Below are 24,495 nucleotides of genomic sequence, written 5' to 3'. Positions count from 1 at the left end.
TTCAAGGGGTCGTTTGGTTCACAAAAATATGAAAGCATGTATGTGTTCAGAATGGACCAAACTCAAACTCATTCCTCGTGTTTTGTTGCAAAAAGCAAAACTTCAAACCCTAAACCCCCAAGGTAGTATGGATTTTTGATACCGGAAAAAGAGTGGTGGGTCATTATTTATTTTTTGTCTATTTAAATAATTAAATATTAATATTTAATACAATAATATCTGATTATATCAAAATATATAATAATAATACTTTTATTAATAATTTTAGTTAATATATTAATATTTTAAAATTTGAATATATTAATGCGCCACTCAACCAAATACATGATATCAGATATGATACCTTAAACCCATGTCACTTTAACCCGATTCCTCTTTCCAACCTTATACCACTAGTCGAACCAAACAACTCCTCCTAAACAATACATATTACATATATGACAACAAAATATAATCCATTAATTATTATATAAGCAACAGCCAAAAAGGTCTACATCCTGGCCCTTGACACTGCCTACATTTACTAAAAGAACCAGTAAATTCATCCATCAAGTAAGTAAATAAACCCCTTTTGATAGATTTTGAGAACAATAGAACTAGGAAAGAGTTGCATTACTTCAATTCAAAATGCTATAGGTTAATACATGGATTGTAGCACTAGAACACATCTTCAATTCCCTTCTTGCTCTGCTTTCTCAAAAAGTGTCTTCCTGATCCAATCGAATGGCTGCACATCAGGAATAAACACTGTGAGTTATCAATAGTAAACAACACATCAAAAAGCGGATAATATGGCCCCAGGACAAATGCCAAAAGCTTGTATAAACCTTTAAAGGATGAAAACAAAAAACTGAACCTCATGAAGTCAAATTAGCTATTACTCTGTAAATGAAAGATGGTGTAGAACACAATCACAGCAATAATCACCGCAAAATCAACATTTCAATAATTTCTCGTAACACCTCATCTTATACTATTTTAAAAAAAGTACTTAAAAAAAATTTGGGGGGCACCGGGTCCTTGTGAAGTGAAACCATGCAATGGAAAAATTGGACCCTATATACAATCTTTAGGCAATGGCTTTCTCAACATTTCAACTTTTTATGTAAGTTAGAATATAGCAATCCTGCTACAGTCAGGAAGCTGCCAGCAAATACGTAAACATTATCTGATACCTACATCATTTGACTGCCATGAGTCCTTCACCCACCTAGCAGATTAATTTGTTACTCTACTTAGTTGACGTAAAGAATATCAAAAACGTATTTCATTTTCCCCTAGCCAAAAGTCAGCAACCTAAGAAAAAGATAAGAGCATTTCCATACAAGAATTCAAACCTGATAACAGGAATTTCACTCTTACAACTTCTAAGGGCAATCGTCCTCTATTCCAAATGGTTAGAAGCTACAGGGTCACTAAAGGGGAAAAGGCAGCAAGAAAGGAATCACATCCAACATATCAATCCTGAGTCTATGAGAGCAAATTATTACAGATTATGTTCTCAAGTGTTGGCCTTCTGTGTTAAAAAACTCGAAAAAAGAGCAACATTAGGCATGAAGACAAATACTTTTCGATCTACTTTTTTGTTTCATCAGAAATCAACAATATAAACCGATACAGCATTCCAAAAAACTAGGTAAAATAACCTTGTCTCAAGGACCCACATGCCTATAGCCTGCACATTACTCGCTGAATTTACAGTTCATTAACATTAGCTCCAACTTCCAAGTCGTCTCAACTCCCTTCCTCGAACTGTTCTAGAAAGTGAAATCTCTATATTCTCTTACAATAATAAATAACCTATCCTCTTCCCCGAACATTTCTAAAATCATAATTGAAATTAAAAAGAAAACAACCACCATCTAGCAGAACGAAAGAACTCCATAATGTAATCAATATAGAAAATCATAAACAAAAAGAAAACATTAGCTTAAATATGTGATATTCAAATGCAATCATTTCATCTGCTTATAATGATCATATCACATATGTGAGACGCAACGATATAATAACACATAGATAGCTTGGTATAATCGGATTAAAATCGAATTAAAAGCAGATTTAATATATACAGGGAGGGAGAGAGGGAGGGAGGGAGAGGGAGAGAGAGAGACCTGAACGACATAAATACCACCGGCGAGAGCAGCAGTGCCCCAGATAGCGGCGGATTGAACATCGTTGCGTTGGATAAGCTTTAAAAGCCTGGATTGAGATGGAGATACACCGTACATTTTGTTTTGCTAGCTTCACCAAACCCTAGAAATGATGTTTTATGAATTGTGCGTGACGAAATAAATACTATAGATGGTGATTGGTGGCTTAGTAAATGGCCCGGATTAGTATACGGGTCGGCAGATTCAGCAGATGGTTGATATTGGATTTGCCTTTCAAAGCAGAAAACCCATCTGAGTCGTTAATTTCACATTTATCGCTACATATTAAATATGTTATTTTATTCTTCTTTTTACTCCCTCTGTCCCATTTTATGTGACCCTTATTCCTTTTTGGGACGTCCCAACAAGAATGAACCTATCATACTTACTATTTTTGAACACTACTTTTCACTATTACACCCACTACTTTCTTCCACTATCTCCATTCTATAATAATATAAACACTATTACACCCACTATCTTCCTCCACTATCTCAAATCTATTATATTGATAGGTCCCACAACTTTACTCACTTTTCAACTAAACTTACTACCTTTTTCTTAATCTCCGTGAAAGTCAAACCAGCTCACTCAATATGGGACGGAGGGAGTATTATTTTATTGAATATTAACTATGATATTTTATTCTTCTTTTCAATATTATAATTATACTACCTATACAAAGGTGTATTGTTAAATTTTCATCTAATTTATGATAATTTTATAATTTTTTTTTCCAATATTATATAAATAGTTGATATCAATTATGTATTTTGTAATTGATGAAAAAATTGAAAAAGGTTGAGGACTGTAATTTTCATATTAAAGTCCTATCTTTAGAAGATTGTTTAATAATAATATAATATCAATAACATATTATTTATATCTAACTGTTTAATTTCAAATTCAAAAATTGAAGCCTTCGTAGAGAAATATTGTGTGAGAGGTAGTTTATATAACAATTCATGAATTTGAAATTAGGTTTTTATGAATTAAAAAATTCAAATTCTAAAATGATGAAAACACTACTAAAAATTTCAAGTATTGCAACGGAAATTAGCAAGGAAAACAAATCTTTCGTTAATTGTTGACGGAATAACAACGCTTTGAGGGAGGAGTCTTGACAACGACACTCACGATGTTCTGCCAATGATTTATCGACGCAAATTTACCTACAGAATCAAGCTGTCGCAAATATTGGCGCAAAAACTCCCGCGCAAGCATTCCAACGCAATTGTGACAGATTTAGTGACAGTTGCCAGAAGTTTCGCCAGAAACAAGGAAGACGAGGTCGCTCCGCTTTATAGACAGAACCCGTTCCGTACTTTACTTACGAGCGCATGTAGTACTCGCCCCTATTTCTAAAAAGGTTTATGCACTCCACTCGCTGTCTACTAAACGAGTGTTCGAGCGAGCGGGCGAAACCTTCCATTTAGTTGCTTCCCTCCTTTTTCCTCACCCTACTCTTCCATTTCCGCTTAAGCTTCCCCGGTTTGTGGAATTAATTGATTGGATACCCGAGAATCACATAAAAGACCGAGTCAGTCACGACAAAAAATTCTGTTGCAATATGCGATTTCTGTTGTAATGAAATATAACAGAGATGTGAAACAAGTGAGGGATCGATTTAAATTGTCGTGCCTTTAGTAATAAATACAAACATGAGTTTAACCTGTATAAATCATCAAGATAAACTAAAATATGCATGCGCTCAACCCATTTATTGATATAGATTAATAAGCAAGATCGGGGTTCCGTGGAGTCCAACTCTGTCAAGTGCCACATTAATTGCTCATCCTTTTACTTAAAATCTATAAGGGGTCGTTTGGTTCGAGAAGTGGTATGTGGTTGGAATGAGGAATCGGATTAAGTTGGTATGGGTTTGAGGTATCATATCTGATATCATGTGTTTGGTTGAGTGCTGGAATCAATATATACAATTTTTGTAAAAAAATAAGTTATCAATATATATTTTTTAAAAATATTAATAAAATTATTATAGTTATATATTTTTGCATCATTGATTTAATTTTGTATAAAATATTAATATTTCATTACTAAAACAGAGACAAAAAAAATTAAAAATGAACGAATCTGATACCCCATCTCATACCCAACTCCCCACTTGGGTATCAAAAATCCATACCTTGAGGGTTTAAGGTATGGGTTTCAAATTTTATGTTTTCCAACCAAACACCAGGTATATGTTTGGAATGAACAAACCCCTGATTTTTGATACCCATGAACCAAACGACCCCTAAATATGTATGTTAAAAATCATATAAAATATATTTTTATAAATTTGTTTGAATTTTTTTTTCTGAATAAAAATATAATATGTACATTTTTTATAAGAATAAGTTATGAAATTATATTTCATAATAATTTTAAAAATACTTGTCAAATAACGAAAAAATTTCGTAAATAAATAAGAAGTACGAATGATGAAGACGAAACATGTTTCATTATGCTATAGAGTAATATATAAAATAGATTACAGTTGAGAAGTCATATGCGTAGCTCGTTTGCCCCCGTCGCTGAAAATCTAGATGCATATAATCATAATGTAACGAACGTGTGTGTGCGCGTGTCTGGTTTTGGAGTCTCCTTTCCCACTGAAAAAGCTACTTATGATATAAGTGAATTTGATTCAAATTCGGCGTGTGATGATGAATATGTACTCATTCTCTAGGTATAAAATGGATACCAAACTACTATAGAAATGTAAACAGAATTATATGCTACTGTCATCCCCCTCGTCACCTTAATACGTTTTACGAACGACACTAGTTAGGTGCGTATATATGATGATAATTTTAAATTTTCTCCCGGGTCGAAACAAATACGGGGACTACTTAGTAGTTGTTGTACTAGTTAACGTAAACGTCTGTTTAAATACTCCGATTTATATATGAAATTTAAGTCGGAACATTAACTCATAATTCAAATTATTTGGCACGTAAAACACGATTAAAATTTTATGGAGTAACATCATTTTATTAGAATCTTCGGTATCTATGTATGTTCTTTAATTAAAATACTTGTAAAACATGTTATCTTGCAAATATGTTTTACCAATCTTATTTTAATAGAATGTCGTAAATCTCAAAGGACAATACAGTAAAAACTCTGTAAATTAATAATGTCAGGACCGGAGAAATTTATTAATTTAAAGAGTTATTAATTTATCGATAAATTAATAATTATTAATTTAAAGAGTTTTTAACCGATTACACCGTACATACCAAACAAAAAGACAAATTAGTCTATGCCTTTTAGAATTAACTTACAGCTACTCTGTTCATATTTATTAGAAATCAATAATGACAACATAAATTAGTAACTACTGTGTTCAAATGTATAAGAAATCAATAATGACTTTTGAAATACTGTATAGTAAATGTAATATATTTCAATAGAGTATAATATATTTTTTTCAGTTTCTGTGAATTATTAATTTATAATTTTCTTGGGATCGAAAATTATAGAGGGATCTCCCGCAAAATTATTATCTTATTATTTTATCGAGTTTTTCAATTTTTTACATTGGCCCAAGTCGGGACCGGACAAATTTATTAATTTAGAGAGTTTATTAATTTACCGAGTATTAATTTAAAGAGTTTCTACTGTATATTTGTTCTCCAACATAAACATGTATATTGTCAAATTAATTATATTTTATAAAATAATATATATTATAATGTTTTGCTAGTAGTATGTACGAGACCCACAATATTATTAATAATATGGTAATATTTGTAGAATATTATTTGAAAAATAATATATATTATATAGTATTTTAAATTATATTTTACCTGCAGAATATATATGGACTCCGAGGATTACAATGAAATAGTAAACTCCATAACAAATCAATCTCATCATATTTAGGATTTGTTTGGATTATTCTATTTTTCAAAAATTATTTATTTATTTTTAAGAAAAATATGTGTACTTAAATGACTTATTTTCATAGACAAACATTATTAAACACCATTTACTAATATCAGAAAAATAAATATAAATATTTTTTTTTGAAATAAGTCTTTTTTTATAAAAAAACTATTTACTTAGTAATTCAAATCTCATATAAGATAACAGTATAAAATAAAATATTTGCAGTACCTATTCAAAATGAGTCAATTTTCACACAGTCTTTTTCCACTTGAAAAGTTACTCTATCACATCAGTAAATTCTAATCCCAATTTGACGATAATGCATCTACTGTTTACACAAATCAAAAAAGAAAGGAAAAAGTTTATGCAGTATTGTAATTGTGAACTCAATTTAACCGGTAAACAGAAAATGAATTAGGTCGAAAATTAGGAACACCAAAGTCGAACAAAATTAATCGAGCTAATCATAAATTATCAAATAAATTAAAAAAATTAAGGGAAATCTACAAAACTACCTACCTTTTCTTTTATTGTTTTCAAAAATACTACCTTCCAGAATTCTTTTTAAAAATACCTTTTCATAAAAAAAAAAAATTCAAAAATACTGTTTGCAACTTTTGCAACCTCATTTGCAACTACAGGCGGCGCCAGCCGTGTTGCAACCACTTTTGCAACTTCATATGCAGCTGAATTCCTGATTTCAAGTTCCAGTTTTCAAATGTCATTTTCGACCACATTTCCGGAATCGATATATATATATATATATATATATATATATATATATATATATCGATTCCGGAAATGTGGTCGAAAATGACATTTGAAAACTGGAACTTGAAATCAGGATTTGTAATTGCATATATGGTTGCATATGGTTGTATTCAGTTGCATATGGTTGCATTCAGTTGATTTTATTGTAATCTAATAGCCCCGCCAGGGGCACACCATACATCTGTTGTTACTTACAGTTTTCAGTTGCATTTAGTTGCAACTGAGGTTGCAAATGAAGTTGCAAAAGTTGCAACTGCAGTTGCAACCTCATTTGCAACTTTTGCAACCTCATTTACAACTATATATAGTTTTCAGTTGCATTTAGTTGCAACTGAGGTTGCAAATGAAGTTGCAACTGTAGTTGCAAAAGTTGCAACTGCAACTACAGTTGCAACTTCATTTGCAACCTCATTTGCAACTTTTGCAACCTCATTTGCAACTTACAGTTTTCAGTTGAACTAGTTACAATTGCAGTTGCAACAGTTGCAACTTTCCATTTTTATTTGTAACTTTTGCAACCTCATTTGCAACTTTTGCAAACTCATTTGCAACTTTTACGGCTGCGCCGCCCAAGGTTGCAAATGAGGTTGCAAAAGTTGCAAATCGTATTTTTGAAAAAAAAAATTTATGAAAAGGTATTTTTAAAAACAATGAAAAAGATGGTAGTATTTTTAAAAAAAAAATTTTACAGATGGGTATTTTTAAAAAGATCCCAAAAATTAACGAATTACAAAACCTTCGTTACCGTAAGTATTATTTCTTAGAAACTAAAGTAGAATTGTCAAATAGTAATTTATACTTGCGAGTGTCATGCCCCTCGTCATGCAAACTACGTCATTCTTGTCGCTAGCTCGATAATAATTTTCAATGGGCAAAATTTTCTCAACTTGCTTCTCACGAACTTCCTTTAAAATTGCCACCCCATTTCCTCTTATCTCCCTCACACCCCATCACTTTCTCCCCACCCTTTTTCTCTTCTCACTTGTTTATATATCACACACACTCTCACATTCATTACCATCTACTTATATTTATTTCTCAGTCCATTAAATTCTCTAGTTTTGGTGACATGGCGGCAACTTCTCCCGAGCATTCATGGGGTACTAAGAGGAAGAGGGTGATCAAAGAGCTTGTTCAAGGCCGTGACATTGCTACTCAGCTCCAGGATTTGTTGTTGCTCGGTAATAACTGCAGTTCAGATCATGGGGTTCAAGAACTTGCGATGAAGATATGCACTTCTTTCAGTCAGAGTCTGTCGGTGCTTAATTCTTGTGCTCAGATCCATGGGAGTGATTTTGGGTCTGCTTCTTCGGGGCTTCTGGCTTCGCAGGATTCCGGGGAGAGTGTTAATAGATCAACCAGTAAGAGCCGGAGAGGGTGTTATAAGAGAAGGTTGGTTTCTTGGATTGTGATTAGATTGTTTTGTTTGTGATTCTTGTGTATGAAATGATTGGAAATTTAATGTTGGTTTTTTGTTTTCTGTAGGAAGACTTTAGATTCCAGGAGGAGTGTTTCTTCCAAATTGGAGGATGGCTATTCATGGAGGAAATATGGACAAAAAGGAATACTCAACTCCAAATATCCTAGGTATCATTACTTTAACTTCTATAAAATTTAGATCTTTTAATTCGGTGTAAATTATGACATTTTCTTGAGTCAATGACGAGAGACTTGTGCACTGGATATACCCGACAACGATAGAATTGTGCACCAGGAACAATATATCTGATTAGTACTTATAATTAAGATTATAGTATATATACATGGTAGAATATTATGTAAATAGCAAGTAAGATAGCCCTTTCCCCTGCTGTTTGTGTAGACTGTAGATAAGCATGTAGAAAAATACTCTGCCATCTCTTTTGGCCTTTGTGAAGAAACTATAAACTCTGAATTATAGTTTTGGATCCTAGTTTTAGTTGAGCTACTTTGTGAATCTGCAGATATAAGTAGATCTAATCACCAATTGTGTTCTTGGATTCTAATCCCTTCTGATTTATATGTAGGTGCTACTTCAGATGCACATACAAGCATGAACAGGGTTGCCAAGCTCTTAAACAAGTTCAACAACTCGAAGATGACAAACGAATGTACAACATTACATACTTTGGTCAACATACATGCAAAAAATCTACAGATATCATGAAAGCTGCACAAACAACACCAGAGCCCAACTCTCTGTTAAACACTTGTAGTTTATACGATATGGAACCGAAATTGTCACAGAATGAAAACAAGGAAGAGCCGAGTGATGATCAGCTGTTTACTGATCCTTTACTGGATTCAGATATATCATGGCAAGACAACGTTAAGGGTTTGAGATTGTCTGACAAGCCGCCTATGTTTCTATTTTCAGAACTAGGAACAGATAATCTTGAAAATCGTGTGGATACCAGTGCTGGATATCTTTGTGGGTCACCAAATTCTTATGGACTAGATGCTGGTATGGATATGAGTTTGATTAGGTCTCTTCAATTTGATAACTGGGATTTCCATTGTGATCAAATCTTGAGCTCTGAGCTTCAAGCAGGCTCATAGAATATTAAAAGGGATTTGGATTATCAATTAGTGTAGCATTACTGGTGTATGTACTGATACTATCACTTACTTCAGTAGATAGAAGAGGTTATCAATATGAGAATCTTAGCTGTTTTCATGCAGTCTTTCTTGTTCCTGACCCGTGTTTTCAGTTTTTACCCACAGTTACAGGTATCGAAAACAGTCAAAATTCAGGGTAGAAAATGGGGGGAAACAGACAATTTGCCATGTTAGCTTGAAATAAAATCTTGTCGATCCATATCTCATTTCTAATGAAAGTCCAAACAGAAAAGGTCAAAATAGGAAATGACAAAACAGTGTGCCACTTTTACTAATAAATTGCTCATTTATGAACCACCCATATCTTGTCTACTTATCAGTTAGCTACAGAGGTAAACCTAATGATTTCAGACTCAGTACATGGCGGTACGGATTTGCCTCTGTATGAGTCTGAGAACTCCAGCAGATTTAGTATTAATGCACATAAATACAGCAACCCAATTTCAACCTAAATCTTCCGGAAGATCTGTTTGTTCTCAACTCCTAAGTTATGTGGCCACAAAAATGTCAAACTAGGTAACACAGAAAGAATAGAAAAACTGTCAAACTAGGTAACACAGAAAGAATAGAAGGCAGATGGATTCGTATAATGAATGATTCTGTTATTAGCAGTTAAGCATTGCTAGTACTGTATGTAGTATGTTGTGCCATTTTCCGTGAGAAACAAATTGCTACCACAGGCTCATAATGCTCGAGTTTATATACTATAGGTTTGGAGGATGATTTTGCCCTGAACTAACAGTCACGAATGTCTTTACTGGTTGGTACCACTAGCTAAGGTTTATACATCTGCCAGTGGGCTGCTGCAGTTGGCATATTGCATTTTTCCAACATGCAGCGAAAGGAACCTTGAACTCATACATGACATGTCTGAGGTTTCATTTTTTAAACATGTGTGTAAACAATTACTTTATTTAGAAAAAATAACAATATAACTAGTATTTAAAGAATAATAATGTGTGGAGGAAAAGATGAATAAGCAACATGTACCCGGTTTCTCTATCATGTCTACTCAGTAGTATCTGGACCACAGGGTTTTGCAAGTTGCAAGAGGACTTCATATATTCACGACAAGACCAGTGCACCAAATGTTTTTTTTTTTCTTTGGTTTTTAAGTACAAAATATAATTGATATATGAGACATATGGTACATAGTGAGTCATCAAATTAGTGAACATTTATATTACTCTCTTTGAGATTCTAGTCATGTAAATATCACTATCGACATTGCATTAAATTTTATAAACAAAGGCAACTACAATGATTACATATGACAACAGAAATGATAAAATCAATAAGTATATTAGAAAAATTATATGATACCGCGGTGAAGTGAATTGCTGGCGGCCATCGCATTGTCTGTATCTGCAGTTTCAGATCTCTACTTAATTGCTCACACACATTCTTCATTATTTACAATTTCAAACTTCTTCAACCTAAAAAATAAGGGAGTACACTTGTTATTCCACTGAACTGTTAACTAGATCCTAAATTAAAAAAAAAAAAAAAAAGAAGAAGAAATAATTATATACTTAAACGGAGTACCTGAGGTAGGTTCATCAACTCAAGAACAGCTTTTTGAGGGGTCAGCTCATTATCAATTATTCGAGCAACTGCAGTCAGGACCGGCATCTTGACATTATATTTCTGTGCCAGTGCAATCACAGCTCCTGCTGTTGATACACCTTCGGCCACCTAAAGAATTATTTCTATTAAGTACCCATGTAAGCTATTGCAAGCTTTACCAGGCAATACTGAAAGTTCCATTAACCTGATTCATGCTGCTAAGTATATCATCCAGCCTTTCCCCTGATCCAAGACGAACTCCAACAGTTCTGTTCCTTGAAAGGTTCACAAAACATGTAAGCATAATGTCTCCAGTGCCTGATAAACCAGTAATTGTTGTTGATTTTGCTCCCATCTTCAATAGAAACGATAGAAGCTAACATTATTACTTCAAAGGACATAAAACAAGAAAAAATGGTGCTTAACTAAAGCCTCCAAACCAAACGAAAACATCAGCAGAGACCAATATTAGATGAGATCAGCCCTTAAAAACAGCTTTAAACTCATCTTTAAGTAGAGCCTAATGTTACTAAGCCCCATGTAAATATGTAACCCAAACAAAAGTAAATGATGGGGAACAGACTAAAGTGTGCATGACCTGTCAAGTTTAGCTAAAATGATAAATTGTTCAATTCTCACTTAACTCCATCATTGATACTCTAAACTACACTTTTCGACAGACGTCACCCACAATGAACTACATATAAATAAAAAAATTTAAGTACAATAACTAAAGTTGGGTCTTGAAGCATCCAGTGTATCTTTGAGCCTCACTATCAGCCCACAACTTGAAGAGAATGATGATTTGATGGTCACAAATGTGTCCACTTATGTTTGCTTTGTCTACTGGGGTGCTAGTGATTATTGCACACGTTGACTAGTAGAGGATTGTGCATAAGATAGTTCACATACCTTCGTTGCCAACCAGCGTATCTCAGAACAGCCTTGTGCTACAAGAGCAGCCATAGAATTATTACCAAGATTCATTCCTTCAACTATTCCGGCTGCTATTGCAAGAACATTCTTTAGTGCACCTGCAATTTCCACCCCTGTAACATCACTGTCCCATCAGGGGTTAATAGCTGAGCATGCCAATACTAAACTGTAAATAGTTCATTATAGTATCTGCAGTCACAACTCCAGGATATAATTGCTGTTGGATGGTAGGAAAGACAAAAAGACAGATATACAATACAATTGGGGTGTATACAGAAATCAGACACACAAAAAATAAAATCATTACCTTGAGGTGCTGATTCTTAGGTTTTTAGAAGCCAGAAGTTGCTGGACTTCATTTGCCAATTTCTTATCTTTTGATGCTACCACCATAGCTAGAATATGATGAAGTAAGATTACAGACGCAAGAATAAATATGCAAAGATATTAAATGGTCTGTTAAAAAAGGCTTATCACCTGTGGGTAATTTGTTCATCAATTCTGATGCAAATGAAGGCCCTGAGAGAACAATGTAGGGCTGACGTGGATTTTTCAAAGCTTGTGGTATTATTTGGGACATCACCCTAAATGTATTCAGCTCTAAACCTTTGCTGAGTGATATAAAAGGCAGACCTGGATCTACGTAATCGGCTACACCCTCTAGAAATAATGAGCTGAACTGTAGTATGATAATAGATACAATTTGTGTACAAAAGTATGAGATTATATAGTGCAAAATAGTAATTTTAATTAAAGAATCAGAAGAATATAAATTTGAATTTTTTTCTTAAAGGCAAACACACATGACATATGCAATACATATATTTGATATATATACAGGGTATGGCGCAAATGGAAACTGAAGAACCAAGTGTTCTGCACTTCTATTTGTAATAAATATATATCAAATTATAGGTTCCGATTATTAGTTTGTGTTTTAACTTCAAACAAGTTGGAGGAAGTACACAATATGCTATTAAACTCATTCCGGAGGTTCCCGTCCTAATACTGCTTTTACTTTGTCATCTTATACTTGCTTGAGAATATCTTAATGTTTCACAATGTAAGAGCCATGACAATATTTTATTGATATGATATGAACATTTAACAGTGACTCACATGCTTGTCAGAGCTATGCAAGAAAACGTCCTTTTTTAACAGATATAATATTGATCATTTAGTATATTTTATAAATATGAAGATCAGATATCGCTCCCGATGTACTTTCCTTAAAATTTTCCGCACATTCACTTTCATGCAATATGGAAGATTTATTCCTGTGTCACTCGTGCCTTTTCTGTATATGTGCGAGTCTCTGAACAAGTAAGATACGGTGAATACAAGATCTGGAATCATACATGTAGACTGTAAGGCACATACTTAAATGCATAGCTTAGAGTCTACTAAGAAAACCATCACCATACATACATCTACGATAAAGATCCAGCTGACGCTCAGGAAAAAATAACTAACAAAAGGAGAAAAGGATAACAACAGTAGTACATATAGAGGAAGCTGAAAAACCTGCACTGGTACAGCATGCAGGCAAAAGTCCGCACCGAGAAGAGCAGTTTTGGCATCAGTTGTTGCAATGACATTTTCTGGGAGCTTGTATTCAGGAAAATACTTGCTGACAACACAAAATTTACAGAGTATAAATCAGATCAACAATTTGCACAATGAGCTGGGAAGTGGAAGGTATGATAAGGGATGGAAAACAATTTAGAAGCAAACAAACTTAAGGTGATTGAGCAGTGGCATACAAAGTGAAGCAGGCAGGAGACAAGATGGCTTTGTATATAACTAGGCATGGCACTAAAAGTTCTAACAAGTGACAGGAAGTAAGAAATTACCAATTAAAGTGTTTCTCATTAATGGACTGGCATATTTTTGGATCTCGCACAAGCATGTTAACTTCCAGTTGAACCTTTCGACCAGCAACATGTGCAGCCATTGCTGTTCCAAACGATCCACCTCCTAACACTACTACCTAAAGAACAGAAAGAAAAAACATTACTTCAAGCATAATATGTTAGGAGTTGTAATGAAGTCGTGTTTTAATCTCTAAGAACTATTCTGTGGTAGGTAAGAAACGAACCAGATGCATCAGATGTCAAGTCTTTTGCAGCTGCTGCCCTAACTAAGATTATATAGTGGACTGTAATTATATTAACAATATATTATTGATGTGTATTCAATCACTAAGTGATTGATAACAGTGTAATACTCCAAAATGGGATCAATGAGCAACAGCTTCTAAATGGTAAAACCATCACAAGTTGCAACTTAAGTTTATAATTTATAGAATCAGAATAAATATAAATATTACGGGAATATGTGAGATAACAGCTCAGTCCATGAATTATCCTAATGCCTATAATACTACATCTCAAGATGTGAAATGTCCCTAAATGCATTTAATCACTTCGGCTTACATTAAATAATAGCTCATAATCACTAACAGTGAGATTTTTAGCCAAACATCACCCGTACCATATTTTGGTAGAATATAAAATTGCAACCAGAACGTTGATGACCCAAAATGCCATGATTTTAAGGGAAAAATGCCCCCAAAATACCACAATCTAATTTCTGAAGAGCTTTTGGTGAAAACCAGAATCTGATATATTTAGCCAAAAGCCCCACGGATCTGCATGTCAGTTTCACATATCACTAACAGCAATAGGGGGTGTTGCGTATCTCCAAAAATATACTGGACCCCGGCTTGGGGTCAGTTCGGCATCTCATGGAAACGTTTCAAAAGTTCTGTGTGCGTTTGTGTGCCAGAGTGTGTGTGTGTGTGTGTGTGTGTGTGTGTGTGTGAGAGAGAGAGAGAGAGAGATGGTTAGGCAATGGGCGCAATGCGTGGCGGTTTTTTCCCTTTTACCTTTCGTGCATCAAGTGCCTATATTGATCCACCTTTCTTGAATTCGTGGCACGAAATTAGAATAAATATCAAGGATTGTAGGAAAAACGGCTCAGAGTCCTTGAGTTATCCTGATACTAATAATACTACATGTTAAGATGTGAAAAAATCCCCTAAATGCATATAATCACTTTGGATTACATTAACTAATAGCTCATAATCACTAATAATGAGATTTTTAGCTAAACATCATTCATACTGATACTGTTTTTTTCGTATAATATCAATTGCATCCAGAACACTGTTAACCCAAAATACCATTTGCCCCTAAAATACCACAAGCTGAAGAGCTTTTGGCGGAAATACCACACTCTGATATATTTACTCAAAAAACCCCACAGATCTGCATGTGGGTTCACATATAACTAATAGCAATAGGGGGTGTTGTGTATCTCCAAAATATATTGGACCATGGTGTGGGGTCAGTTCGGCATGGCGCGGATATATTTCAAACTATACATGTGTAAGACAGAGATGGTTGAGCAATGGGCGCAGTTCATGGTTTTTCCACGTTTCACCTTTCTTGCATCTAATGCCTATATCATGTGGTATCTTCAGTCCTCCCACAGTATACTATATATTGGTCCACCTTTCTTGAATTCGTGGCAAGTTGGACATTCCCCACCCTCTAAAACACATATAATTCTTAAACCATCAGAATCCATTTTTCTACCAGTTTTCTTGTACATGCTACAGTAGTTTCTCCAAAAAATAATCCATTCCGGATCAAATTGGTTCACTTTCCGCAATGAGTCAAGGCTCTATACAACACAATAAAGGCTGAGGGGAATCCAAACATACTAATCAGCTCCCAGTCTCCCGCAAACAAAAGACTAACTAGTGAAATTTAATTTCTTGGTCATCCCCAAGTACATAAACCTCATGTCTTCATTTCGACTTGTCACCCCTTAACAATTAAATAGAGTTATTATGCTAGCAATAAAAAGTAACTTATCAAACCCTCATTTCGTCATATATCAAACTCTCATTTGGTAATTCTCTTGCAGATTCTCATGCTAAAATTGTTCTCGTAATCAAATAGAATAAAATCCACATATTCAACACTAAAAAGATCAAAACTTCACAATAAAAATGGAAAAAAAACCCACCTTTTTAGTACGTTCAAGAACATCAGTTTTAGCTTTGGAGCGTAAAGAACGAGACCATCTAACAAGCTTCTCCCAAGCTATTTTCACCACTCTACGCTGCTCTTTATTGCCCCTTCTAGACTCTTCTTCATCTTCTTCAACTTGTTGTTCTAGAGCTATACTTTCTGTAGTAGAATTTACTAAATTATTTTCATTATTTGTAGTGTCAATGTGAGCAATTGGAGTGTTGGGGTTAGAGACAGAATGGAGTGTATGTATATGTCTGAAATTGTTTGAGTGGGGTGGGTGAAAAGAGTGAGATATTGGGTATGTGAATAAGCGTGGTGGCTGACTCGTCGGAAATGACGCCGCCGGTGGTGCCGACGACGACATAATGTAGATAGAGAGGAAATATAATTCTATCCGTTGCCAAGCTACTCTTCCCTTTTTTTTTTTTTTCATTATGTACGTATTTTCTTCACTTTTTATTCTTATCTCCTTCACAAATGAATTTTTTTAGCAATGATTTTTTTTTACTAAAATAGCAATATTATATTGAAATTTAGGAGGAATCAATGAAAAGATATCAATTCAAATTCCGGATTATATTTCATCGGTTTGTTGCTGACAAATGCTTTTTTTTTCTTAAGATATGTATTTAGTATATACCTTCTATATGTTTTTCAATATATAGTCTTCTTTCACAATTCTAACTCAATTTTGTTTTGAAATTAAAGAAACTTAAAAGGGGTCTCTTTTTTCTCTTCAAATGATAAGTAGAAATTTTATTGCAAAAGTTTGGTCAGTCTCTGCTGCACAAACCTTTGCTGCATTGTGTCTGAACCAGTGTTGAATCAGGTGCTAATGATGGTCTGTTTATGATGATTGTAGGACCAAAAACACATGAATGAATCCAAGTAAATATTCAAATTTTCATTAACTAGAGGCCAGAGCAAAATGAAAATAAAGCAGTCATTTTAGAAGACAAAATCAATGCTGCTAGGTTGCATTTCTAATTTCTCATATACCCTTTTCTGCAGACTACAAGGATCCAGTCACAAAGACTGTTACTACCTTAAACCCCAAAAACCAAAAACCCAAAACACAAGATCAGTATCACCATTTCACTATTCCCCGCTAATAATATTTATGATTCAAGGCTCAACATTTCATCAACTGTACCCTTAGTTTCTTCATGTCAGATTGCTTCAGGGGCTTAAGCATAAACATCTCAGCACCTTCTTCCAAGCACCTGTATTCAGATACGTACTTTAGAACACAGAGATTTTATAAATATATATATGTGTACAATATCATCTATGAACATTACTTGCTAATTCGAGTTGGGATGTTCTCGGATGACATTATCACAACAGGAACTTCCTTCAACAATGATGATTCCTGCTTTCAATAATATGGACCAGCAAAATTATCCAATTGTATATGAATCTCTAACGAACAACTTTAAAATTGATCGCTTTAAAGTGCACTTGTAAAATTCTCAAGAAAGAAAATCTTTTTCAATCATAACTACCTTAACTTTCTTCAGAAGCTCATAGCCAGTCATTCCAGGCATACAGTAATCTGTAATTATTAAATTCACCTTTGAACCCTGTATCAATATGGACAAATGATTAGGAATAAGCATTTTCAGAACTATGCAATGTTGGTTTACGCAATTTCAAGGATGTAACATCTAAAATTCCACATCAAGAAGTTAAAAGAGTGTCATTTCAATTAAGCTACTGATACACGCAACTATTACAACCAGAGCCTGTAATATAAGTCTCACTTACATTGCTATTCAAAGTGTTCTGTTGATCGTCTCTTAAGCCCAAATACTCTAGTGCCCTCATACCACTTTCTGCAGTAGTCACTGAAACAAAATACAACTTATCAGTCAAGTCACATATTCAATGTAGATAATCAGTCCCAACTACCAACACAAACGATTCTGTTATCTATATATCTATATAAAGCACGATACCTTCATATGAAAATGTATTTGTGTATCCATATGTATGTACTAGTACTACAGTTTCTCGCATTGACAGACTTTGAGTTTCAGTAATACCAAAAGGGCTTTCCACAACTTTTGAACTCAGATTGAAAAGACACAATCTTGGAAAAATCAGATAGAGACATCAAAAGGGCTTTCCCACTCATAAAATCCACATTACAAAGCAACAACAAACTCAATAAAATCTGATAAAAGCATATAAAAAGGCTTGTGGAAGACTCTATAACTCTTGATAGAACATCAAAAATTTTCAATACAGTTGATTTTTAGGATTCGGACAAAAGAAAATGATGACTCAAACCCATGACATTAGTCACTCACACGAGCTTCGCGCCTTCCCCCTAGGCTAGCAACCAATCCTAAACACTACAACAATAGGGCGAAAGCGAAAAACAGTTAAGGGTTTTCCATAACTTCTAAAACATGGACTGAAACAACAAAACGCAAGAATAATCAGACAGAGACATCAAATTCAGAAGGGCTTGCCCAAGTTACAAAATCATAATTTTAAAGCAACAACAAACTCAATATAACAACATCATCAGGGCTTGTAGAAGACTCTAACTCTTTATCTCTACGACATTAAATATTTTACAACACATTACTACTTTTTAGTACATTACATCTGAATGTGTACAAATAAGATGAGAAAAAAAAGGAAAAAAGAAAAGGGTTTGATAAAAACCTCTGCAAGAGAAGGCTTTGAGGAGTCTCTCCACGATTTTACGATCAACGAGACTATCATCAACAGCCAGAACATGGGGTTCTTGTCCACTCCCATTGCTATCAGCAGATGATGAAAATGAACCTGAAACATCCATCTCCCCAACAACAGAAAGAATGAGAGAGAGGGAGAGAATATCAATGTGTGTTTTGTTCTGTTGAGAGAGAGAGAGAGAGAGGCGTATACTATAGAGATTTAGAGGAGCTAGGTGAATAATATAGTATATATAAGGAGGATAAAAAGGGTGGTCACAGATATTTCGTGATCCTTTTGGGTACTTCTGACGATCTGATGCACCTCAGTCTTCCCCACCCATATCTCTCTCCCTGCTCATCTCTCTCTGTATCTCTCTCCAGGAATACTATATACATATATAGAGAGAGAAGTTTATACTATAAGTATTATTCTCAACTGTTTACAGAACATACCAGTATCTGGCTTCTGTCCAACCAGATTCCTCAGATCTCACTCCTTTCCCTTTTTTAGTTTCTTTTAGGATTATTTTATTATCTACCGCTTTTTCCTTTTTTTCATTCTTGTAATCACAAGCTATCCAACAAAATAGCTGCATTAAATAAATATCAAACTATTCATTTACAAGGAATAATTAATATACCGGGTGGAATAAATTTAATGTCACAGGCTCTCGCTATTTACTGCGATTGTGAGTATTTTTTTAGTCGGTGTAGAATTATTTTATTCACAGATCTTGGTATAAATAAAATGACAGGGGTATTAAAGAGATCGATACACATATGATTTTACAATATCAATTAAGATAATTTTAATATCATGAAGATTATTATAATATATATCCCAGTTATTAAAATCGTATCTCAAATATTTGTTTAATTTCATTTAAAAGGAAATGATACCCTTTTGGCCAGGAAAAAAGGAAATGATACCCTATACTTCTATTTACTACAAAACAATATTTATAATATGTTTTAGTAGTTTGTATATGAGTATCCAAAATTTTGTCGAACAATTTTTTTTCAAATAACATATTAAACTAATTTTAGTTAGATAATTTATGCATATATTAGAGATTTCATTATTATCAAAGTCATTTGTAATATTATAAATCATATTTTTCAAAAAAAAGTCACATTTTTTGTGCCTGAGGTGGGGAGCTCTGTACATGGATTTTGACATTGAGGACCTTGAGTAGGGCTGCAGAATGGAATATGGGGGCTGGATCACTGTTACTAATTTATCATACTTAACTATGGGCCCAATGACCCAGTCCCATATCCGTTCGGAAGTATATAAAAAACATTTATGTAGTGTTGAATCTTCAAGTAACGTGTTTCACGTGCATCATGGGACAGTAACTATGGTCTTGTCAATTTCTGTTGATTCAACCTCACCTCTCTCTTGGATCTCTTCACATGGTCCTGAGGTTACACTGTTTCTGTGTTTTTTTAAATTGCTTCCAGCCCAGACAGTTATGCACTTTTGGCTGAGTTAAGAATAATAAACAGCTAAATATAATCATGGTTTTAGAATAAGATTAAAACTAACTTTAAAATGATGCATTAGTTCATGTGATTGGCCAAATTTGAGCACATTCTGTAACATATATTCTCTTTTGCCACTGTACTGTGAGAGTCTTTTCAATCTCTATGTATAAAACGAATATTTTGTAATTGATGGGATAAAAGTGAAATAGCTGTACAATAGGTAAATTTCAAGATATGATCTTGGTCGGTTACCAGTGAACTGATTCTCCTCATATTCACACTCTGTAGTCCTTGCAGTACAATCTGTGGAGGATCTGAAGCTACCATAATAATAGTCTCTCATTTGATCCTCCACTTGTTTCTTACAAAATTACAAGTTTTTGTCTCCCGTGAATTTGCCATTGCTACAACAAGAGGATTCTAAATGTAAACAAGAAGAAAAAAACTACACCGCGTAAAGAAAAAGCACCCGGTACAGAATATTGTCTAGTTCAAAGTTTCTATTTCGTTTTCTAATCAATGCACAGACCCTAGCAACCCTCGAGGAAAAAAAACATGAAGGATATTACCAAGATATACAATCCTGTTTCGTAACTCAAAATTTTTTTATACTAATCCGCACACTTAAAAATCGTCTTTAACAATTGAGGATTTGCTCTCAACCAGTTAATCATACATATCTCTGTGATTCTCTTTCTGTCGTCTACTTTCCCTCTCCCCTATTGTCTCTATATAGAGAGAAAATGAAAGAAAACTATCTAACACTAACCTAATCATCCCAGTCATTTTGCCATCCACCTGAAACTGATCTGGTAATATTACCATTCCTTGCACTACTTTTGCCAAAATTTCCATAAGTAGACTTTACGCCCTTCTCTTCATCCCAATCATCATCCCAGCTCTGATCCCAAGCATCATCAGTTTCGACGTTCACTGATGAAACCAAGTCTGACTGGCCCATTTCAACTTCCTGGTATGGGATTCCATCAACACGAGTATGTCTTCCTTTCCACGATTTGAAACAGATCCATGTCCCTCCAATAATAAGAGCTGATGCAAATATTATGTAGGCTCCATTGATTGGAGTTATATAAGTGCCAGGAGTAGGGAATTGCGGGTTGATGGTGTCATGAGGTACAACAGCTCCTAATCGAATTGTACAATTTTCATTCCCAGCATGCAACACAATTGATGAACTTCCTCTAAGGCTGTCTGAGATATTAATCTGGTATAGAGAATTGCAGACTACAGAATCAGAACTGGTCTCAATTTCATTGAACAAGTCAGCACCATCCTATCTATCAACCAATTTAAACCAAACAGACTAGTGTATATTGTTCGTAGAACTGGTATGCGGAAGGTAAGGTACAAATATATATTTAGCTAACTTAACTTTCCAAGTATAAGGTAAAAATATTTCAGCTCCAAGTTAACACATAATAGAGATAAAAAAGTTAAACCTTCTTCGCCTGATGCCTTGGTATCTCTATATCCTTGTAGGTGATCGCAGGAGAAACTGTAACATGGACCTTCAAAGAGAGATCATCTTCATTTAGGACTAGAAGCAAAGATCCTTCAACGCCTACACAAAAAGAAACCATTTTAGTTTCCATGTTGTAGCACGGAATCAGATCTATTAATCGGATGTTTAATACTAATCTAGACACAGACCGCCATGAGCAGGTAGTTCAATTTAAATTATTATAGATTAATAAGTAATGAAATAATGAATTGTTGCTATGGCAAAAACACGCATGTAAGAATGATCATCCAGAGGGTCTGGAATACAAGCTACAAAAAACACAAGGCCTGGCAAGTCTGACGAAAGCTTATAATCGTACAATTGGCCATGCTGATTGTAACTTTGTAAGCATCTAGCAATTGACCCTGATCATTGTCATGTTTGACATATAACACAGATATCTTCCCGGGTGCTAGAAATAAGAGAAGTCCTCTAAGAGCATCTCCAACAAGGAGTTGCCAACCTTGCCAAATCATCATATGTATTAATATTTAATTTTCACTCTATTTTTTATCAACTTCGCAACATTCTACTCCAATAGTTAGCAACCTTTGAAAGTTGCCTATGTAATCCCCTAAATTAAATTGCAAATGACTAATGAACTAAAAGAAGTATTAGTAATAAACACTTTCTGCACTTAAATGTGTATTTTAACTATTTTGGGAAGTTGTCAGATTTTGGCAACCATACAACTTCAATAGGTTGGCGGCCAAGGTTGCCATGCCACATAGGATTTGGCAACCCCTTAGCAACCTCTATTTGAGATGCTCTAATAATCACATATTCTAACTAAATCACAACATATTGTTTTGTGCCATAAGTTCATAGAAAGCACGTTCTAAATTTCGCCAACAAACTTGAATATTTGGATGCACTTCAAGATTACTTATATAAATTAATTTGCGGGACGTGCACAAAACTCCGGGCAACTAATAATATTGTCATAACTCTTCACACTAGTCGAGAGACTACAATTCTCCGTAAATAGAACCTAAATCCAAAATTTCGTGGCATTGCTCTATCAGCTCTTATGTAAGTGTGTGGGTTAACAAATTAACACAAAAGGAGAGGAGGGAAAAAACCCAGAGTAGTGAAGTAGCTCAATTATTACTTACCAAGGCAGGCAGTGACCATGTTAATGTGACATTTTTTGGACAATTTGTCACATGTCTTGGCAACAACTGGTTCGGTATCCGGCTTGGTAGCAACTGGTTTGTTGTCGGGCTTGGTAGCAACTGGCTCAGTACTAGGCCTCGCAACAGCTGGCTGGCCATGAGGTTTGGTTACAGCTGGTTTAGGACTAGGCTTGGTAACAACTGGCTCAGCACTAGTCTTGGTAGCAGCTGGCTCCTTGTAAGGAAGATTGAGGGGGGCAGGGGCAGCTGGTGAAGGGCTAGGTGAAGGAGATATCTGTCGCAACAAATTCATGTAAAACTTAGACGATTTAAAAAAATAAGCTTTATATGTTGGCATAAACATAATCAAATTTAAAAAAAAAAATGCTAGTATAATATATAGTCAAATTAGGCAGGGTTAGCAAGGCTCCTGTCCCAACTGAATTTTAAATTTAATAGAATTAATTTCTTTAATCCTAACTTCTAGTTCAAAATTAGTAAGACAATCATTCAAAGTTCCATTTGATACGAGAAAGTTAGCAATATTTAAGATTGGTCCGGTCCATGTCTCTTACACACAATTGTTGCAGCATATTATCCGCAGTTTTTCCAAATGAAAAATAACTCATTTTACGTTTTTTTTTATCGTCCATTGTATTTTTCAACGTGCTACGTTCATTCGACTATTCTGAACAAGCTGACTTACTAGATTATATCATATTAACCTACAAACTCTAAAACATGCAGTTGACTATGAAAATCCGACACGAAAAAATATTAACATATCGAGAATTAGATAGGTTTACCTGAAGGGGCGATCGGGGGTGGGGCAGGGGACGTGAATTAGCAGCTAGTCGACGGAGAAAAAGAGTGATGGATGTAGCGTCAGATTGTAAAGGAAAAATGGAGATGATTAAGAAGAGGTGATTTAATAATATGAGGCCACGATACATGATGGTGTTATGGTATTTATGTACGTGTAGGTCTGAATATATATGAATGGAAATCTGTGCGTCTTTAGCAATATAGATGATGAGAAGGTTGTACAGAGATTGAGGGCACGAGAGTGTGAATCAGAGTTCTGGGTTGTGTTCTACCTTGTATGGGATTCGAGGGAAGACTCCACAAATCCAAGTCTCCTCGCTCAGGCGGCCTCCTTGTAACGTGTCTCGCTTATAAATATTCCATCAATTAATAATGTTGCTTAGAAAAAAAAAAGGGAAAAAAATGTTGCTTAGTTAATATTTTTCCAATTTACTAACTGTAATCAATTTTTTAAAATTTTAAAACTAAAAATGCAAAATTTTGCTCATTGATTTGTATCCGATATAATAAATTATAACGGTTTGATCACTTAATCAAATTTACTATTAGATTATTCTTTCTGATACTCATACTATTTAAGGTCTAAAGTTCGAATACCGTCAACATATTTAAATTGCCTTCCAGAATATAATATAATATAATATTGACATATTATATACTCTAAATTGGATTTTCCGTTCAAAACACTGTTTTTAGTAGATTTTTCACCTCAACACACAATTTTAAATGAGATTTTAATATAATAAACCATGACGGAGAGAATTTTAGAATGCTATTTAAGATCATTGAATCGAAATATTATATTTAAAACATTATTTTTGAATCTATTAATCGTAATCCATTTGACACTATAATCCTACAAAGATGCAATTATACAAACTTGTTATTGGT

General features: G+C 34.3%; 4 protein-coding genes and 1 long non-coding RNA gene across 7 annotated transcripts; 1 reads left to right on the top strand and 4 right to left on the bottom strand.

Moving 5' to 3' along the window:
• Positions 1-438: 438 nt before the first annotated feature.
• Positions 439-2,415, bottom strand: LOC108220995 (uncharacterized). The gene is made up of 2 exons (XR_001806838.2): positions 2,115-2,415; positions 439-727 (listed from the first exon to the last, which is right to left on the bottom strand). It is a non-coding gene; the product is annotated as an uncharacterized LOC108220995 (long non-coding RNA).
• Positions 2,416-7,744: 5,329 nt separating this feature from the next.
• On the top strand, positions 7,745-9,495 carry LOC108220132 (WRKY DNA-binding transcription factor 70). Its single transcript, XM_017393809.2, has 3 exons — positions 7,745-8,213; positions 8,307-8,408; positions 8,828-9,495. The coding sequence occupies exons 1-3, from the start codon at positions 7,891-7,893 to the stop codon at positions 9,357-9,359; spliced, it is 957 nt and encodes a 318-aa protein (XP_017249298.1). The 5' UTR covers positions 7,745-7,890; the 3' UTR covers positions 9,360-9,495.
• Positions 9,496-10,574: 1,079 nt separating this feature from the next.
• Positions 10,575-16,408, bottom strand: LOC108220250 (glycerol-3-phosphate dehydrogenase [NAD(+)] 2, chloroplastic). 3 transcript variants are annotated; one of them, XM_017393963.2, is made up of 9 exons: positions 15,957-16,406; positions 13,775-13,911; positions 13,446-13,551; positions 12,399-12,600; positions 12,229-12,316; positions 11,898-12,045; positions 11,191-11,340; positions 10,965-11,114; positions 10,575-10,855 (listed from the first exon to the last, which is right to left on the bottom strand). In XM_017393963.2, the coding sequence occupies exons 1-9, from the start codon at positions 16,395-16,397 to the stop codon at positions 10,841-10,843; spliced, it is 1,437 nt and encodes a 478-aa protein (XP_017249452.2). In that variant the 5' UTR covers positions 16,398-16,406; the 3' UTR covers positions 10,575-10,840. The 3 variants fall into 3 exon arrangements, with proteins under 3 accessions (XP_017249452.2, XP_017249451.2, XP_017249454.2); XM_017393962.2 differs by having other exon boundaries at positions 10,697-10,855; positions 13,425-13,551; positions 15,957-16,407; XM_017393965.2 differs by lacking the exon at positions 10,575-10,855 and having other exon boundaries at positions 10,975-11,114; positions 11,191-11,254; positions 13,425-13,551; positions 15,957-16,408.
• A 435-nt stretch (positions 16,409-16,843) lies between these two features.
• LOC108222091 (two-component response regulator ARR17-like) lies at positions 16,844-19,129 on the bottom strand. The gene is made up of 5 exons (XM_017395985.2): positions 18,641-19,129; positions 17,732-17,811; positions 17,470-17,547; positions 17,266-17,336; positions 16,844-17,187 (listed from the first exon to the last, which is right to left on the bottom strand). The coding sequence occupies exons 1-5, from the start codon at positions 18,774-18,776 to the stop codon at positions 17,097-17,099; spliced, it is 456 nt and encodes a 151-aa protein (XP_017251474.1). The 5' UTR covers positions 18,777-19,129; the 3' UTR covers positions 16,844-17,096.
• Positions 19,130-20,687: 1,558 nt separating this feature from the next.
• Positions 20,688-23,945, bottom strand: LOC108221043 (uncharacterized). The gene is made up of 4 exons (XM_017394942.2): positions 23,586-23,945; positions 22,780-23,074; positions 21,603-21,724; positions 20,688-21,367 (listed from the first exon to the last, which is right to left on the bottom strand). Exons 1-4 carry the CDS (start codon positions 23,730-23,732, stop codon positions 20,912-20,914), a joined length of 1,020 nt encoding a protein of 339 aa, XP_017250431.1. The 5' UTR covers positions 23,733-23,945; the 3' UTR covers positions 20,688-20,911.
• Positions 23,946-24,495: the final 550 nt, after the last annotated feature.

Source organism: Daucus carota, chromosome 5 (assembly GCF_001625215.2).
Source record: "Daucus carota subsp. sativus chromosome 5, DH1 v3.0, whole genome shotgun sequence".
In the NCBI taxonomy this organism is placed as follows: Eukaryota; Viridiplantae; Streptophyta; class Magnoliopsida; order Apiales; family Apiaceae; genus Daucus; species Daucus carota.
Note: the sequence above shows the minus strand (reverse complement) of the source record. Positions and strands in the feature narration are given on the sequence as shown.

Bases quoted from the DNA above. Each gene is read 5' to 3' on its own strand.
- LOC108220132 (XM_017393809.2), top strand. From the start codon at position 7,891: ATGGCGGCAACTTCTCCCGAGCATTCATGGGGTACTAAGAGGAAGAGG. The intron at 8,214-8,306 runs GTTGGTTTCTTG...TGTTTTCTGTAG, and splicing joins AGAGGGTGTTATAAGAGAAG to GAAGACTTTAGATTCCAGGA. The intron at 8,409-8,827 runs GTATCATTACTT...ATTTATATGTAG, and splicing joins CTCAACTCCAAATATCCTAG to GTGCTACTTCAGATGCACAT.
- LOC108220250 (XM_017393962.2), bottom strand. From the start codon at position 16,397: ATGAAAAAAAAAAAAAAGGGAAGAGTAGCTTGGCAACGGATAGAATTA. The intron at 12,046-12,228 runs GTAATGATTTTA...CTGATGGGACAG, and splicing joins CTAAGAATCAGCACCTCAAG to TGATGTTACAGGGGTGGAAA. The intron at 11,341-11,897 runs GTATGTGAACTA...TTTCTATTGAAG, and splicing joins TACGCTGGTTGGCAACGAAG to ATGGGAGCAAAATCAACAAC.
- LOC108222091 (XM_017395985.2), bottom strand. From the start codon at position 18,776: ATGGATGTTTCAGGTTCATTTTCATCATCTGCTGATAGCAATGGGAGT. The intron at 17,812-18,640 runs GTTTTTATCAAA...ATTTTGTTTCAG, and splicing joins CAAAGCCTTCTCTTGCAGAG to TGACTACTGCAGAAAGTGGT. The intron at 17,188-17,265 runs GTAATGTTCATA...ATCTGAATACAG, and splicing joins ATCCCAACTCGAATTAGCAA to GTGCTTGGAAGAAGGTGCTG.
- LOC108221043 (XM_017394942.2), bottom strand. From the start codon at position 23,732: ATGTATCGTGGCCTCATATTATTAAATCACCTCTTCTTAATCATCTCC. The intron at 23,075-23,585 runs GTAAACCTATCT...TTGTTGCGACAG, and splicing joins ACCCCCGATCGCCCCTTCAG to ATATCTCCTTCACCTAGCCC. The intron at 21,368-21,602 runs GTTTAACTTTTT...TCTCTATACCAG, and splicing joins CAAGGCATCAGGCGAAGAAG to ATTAATATCTCAGACAGCCT.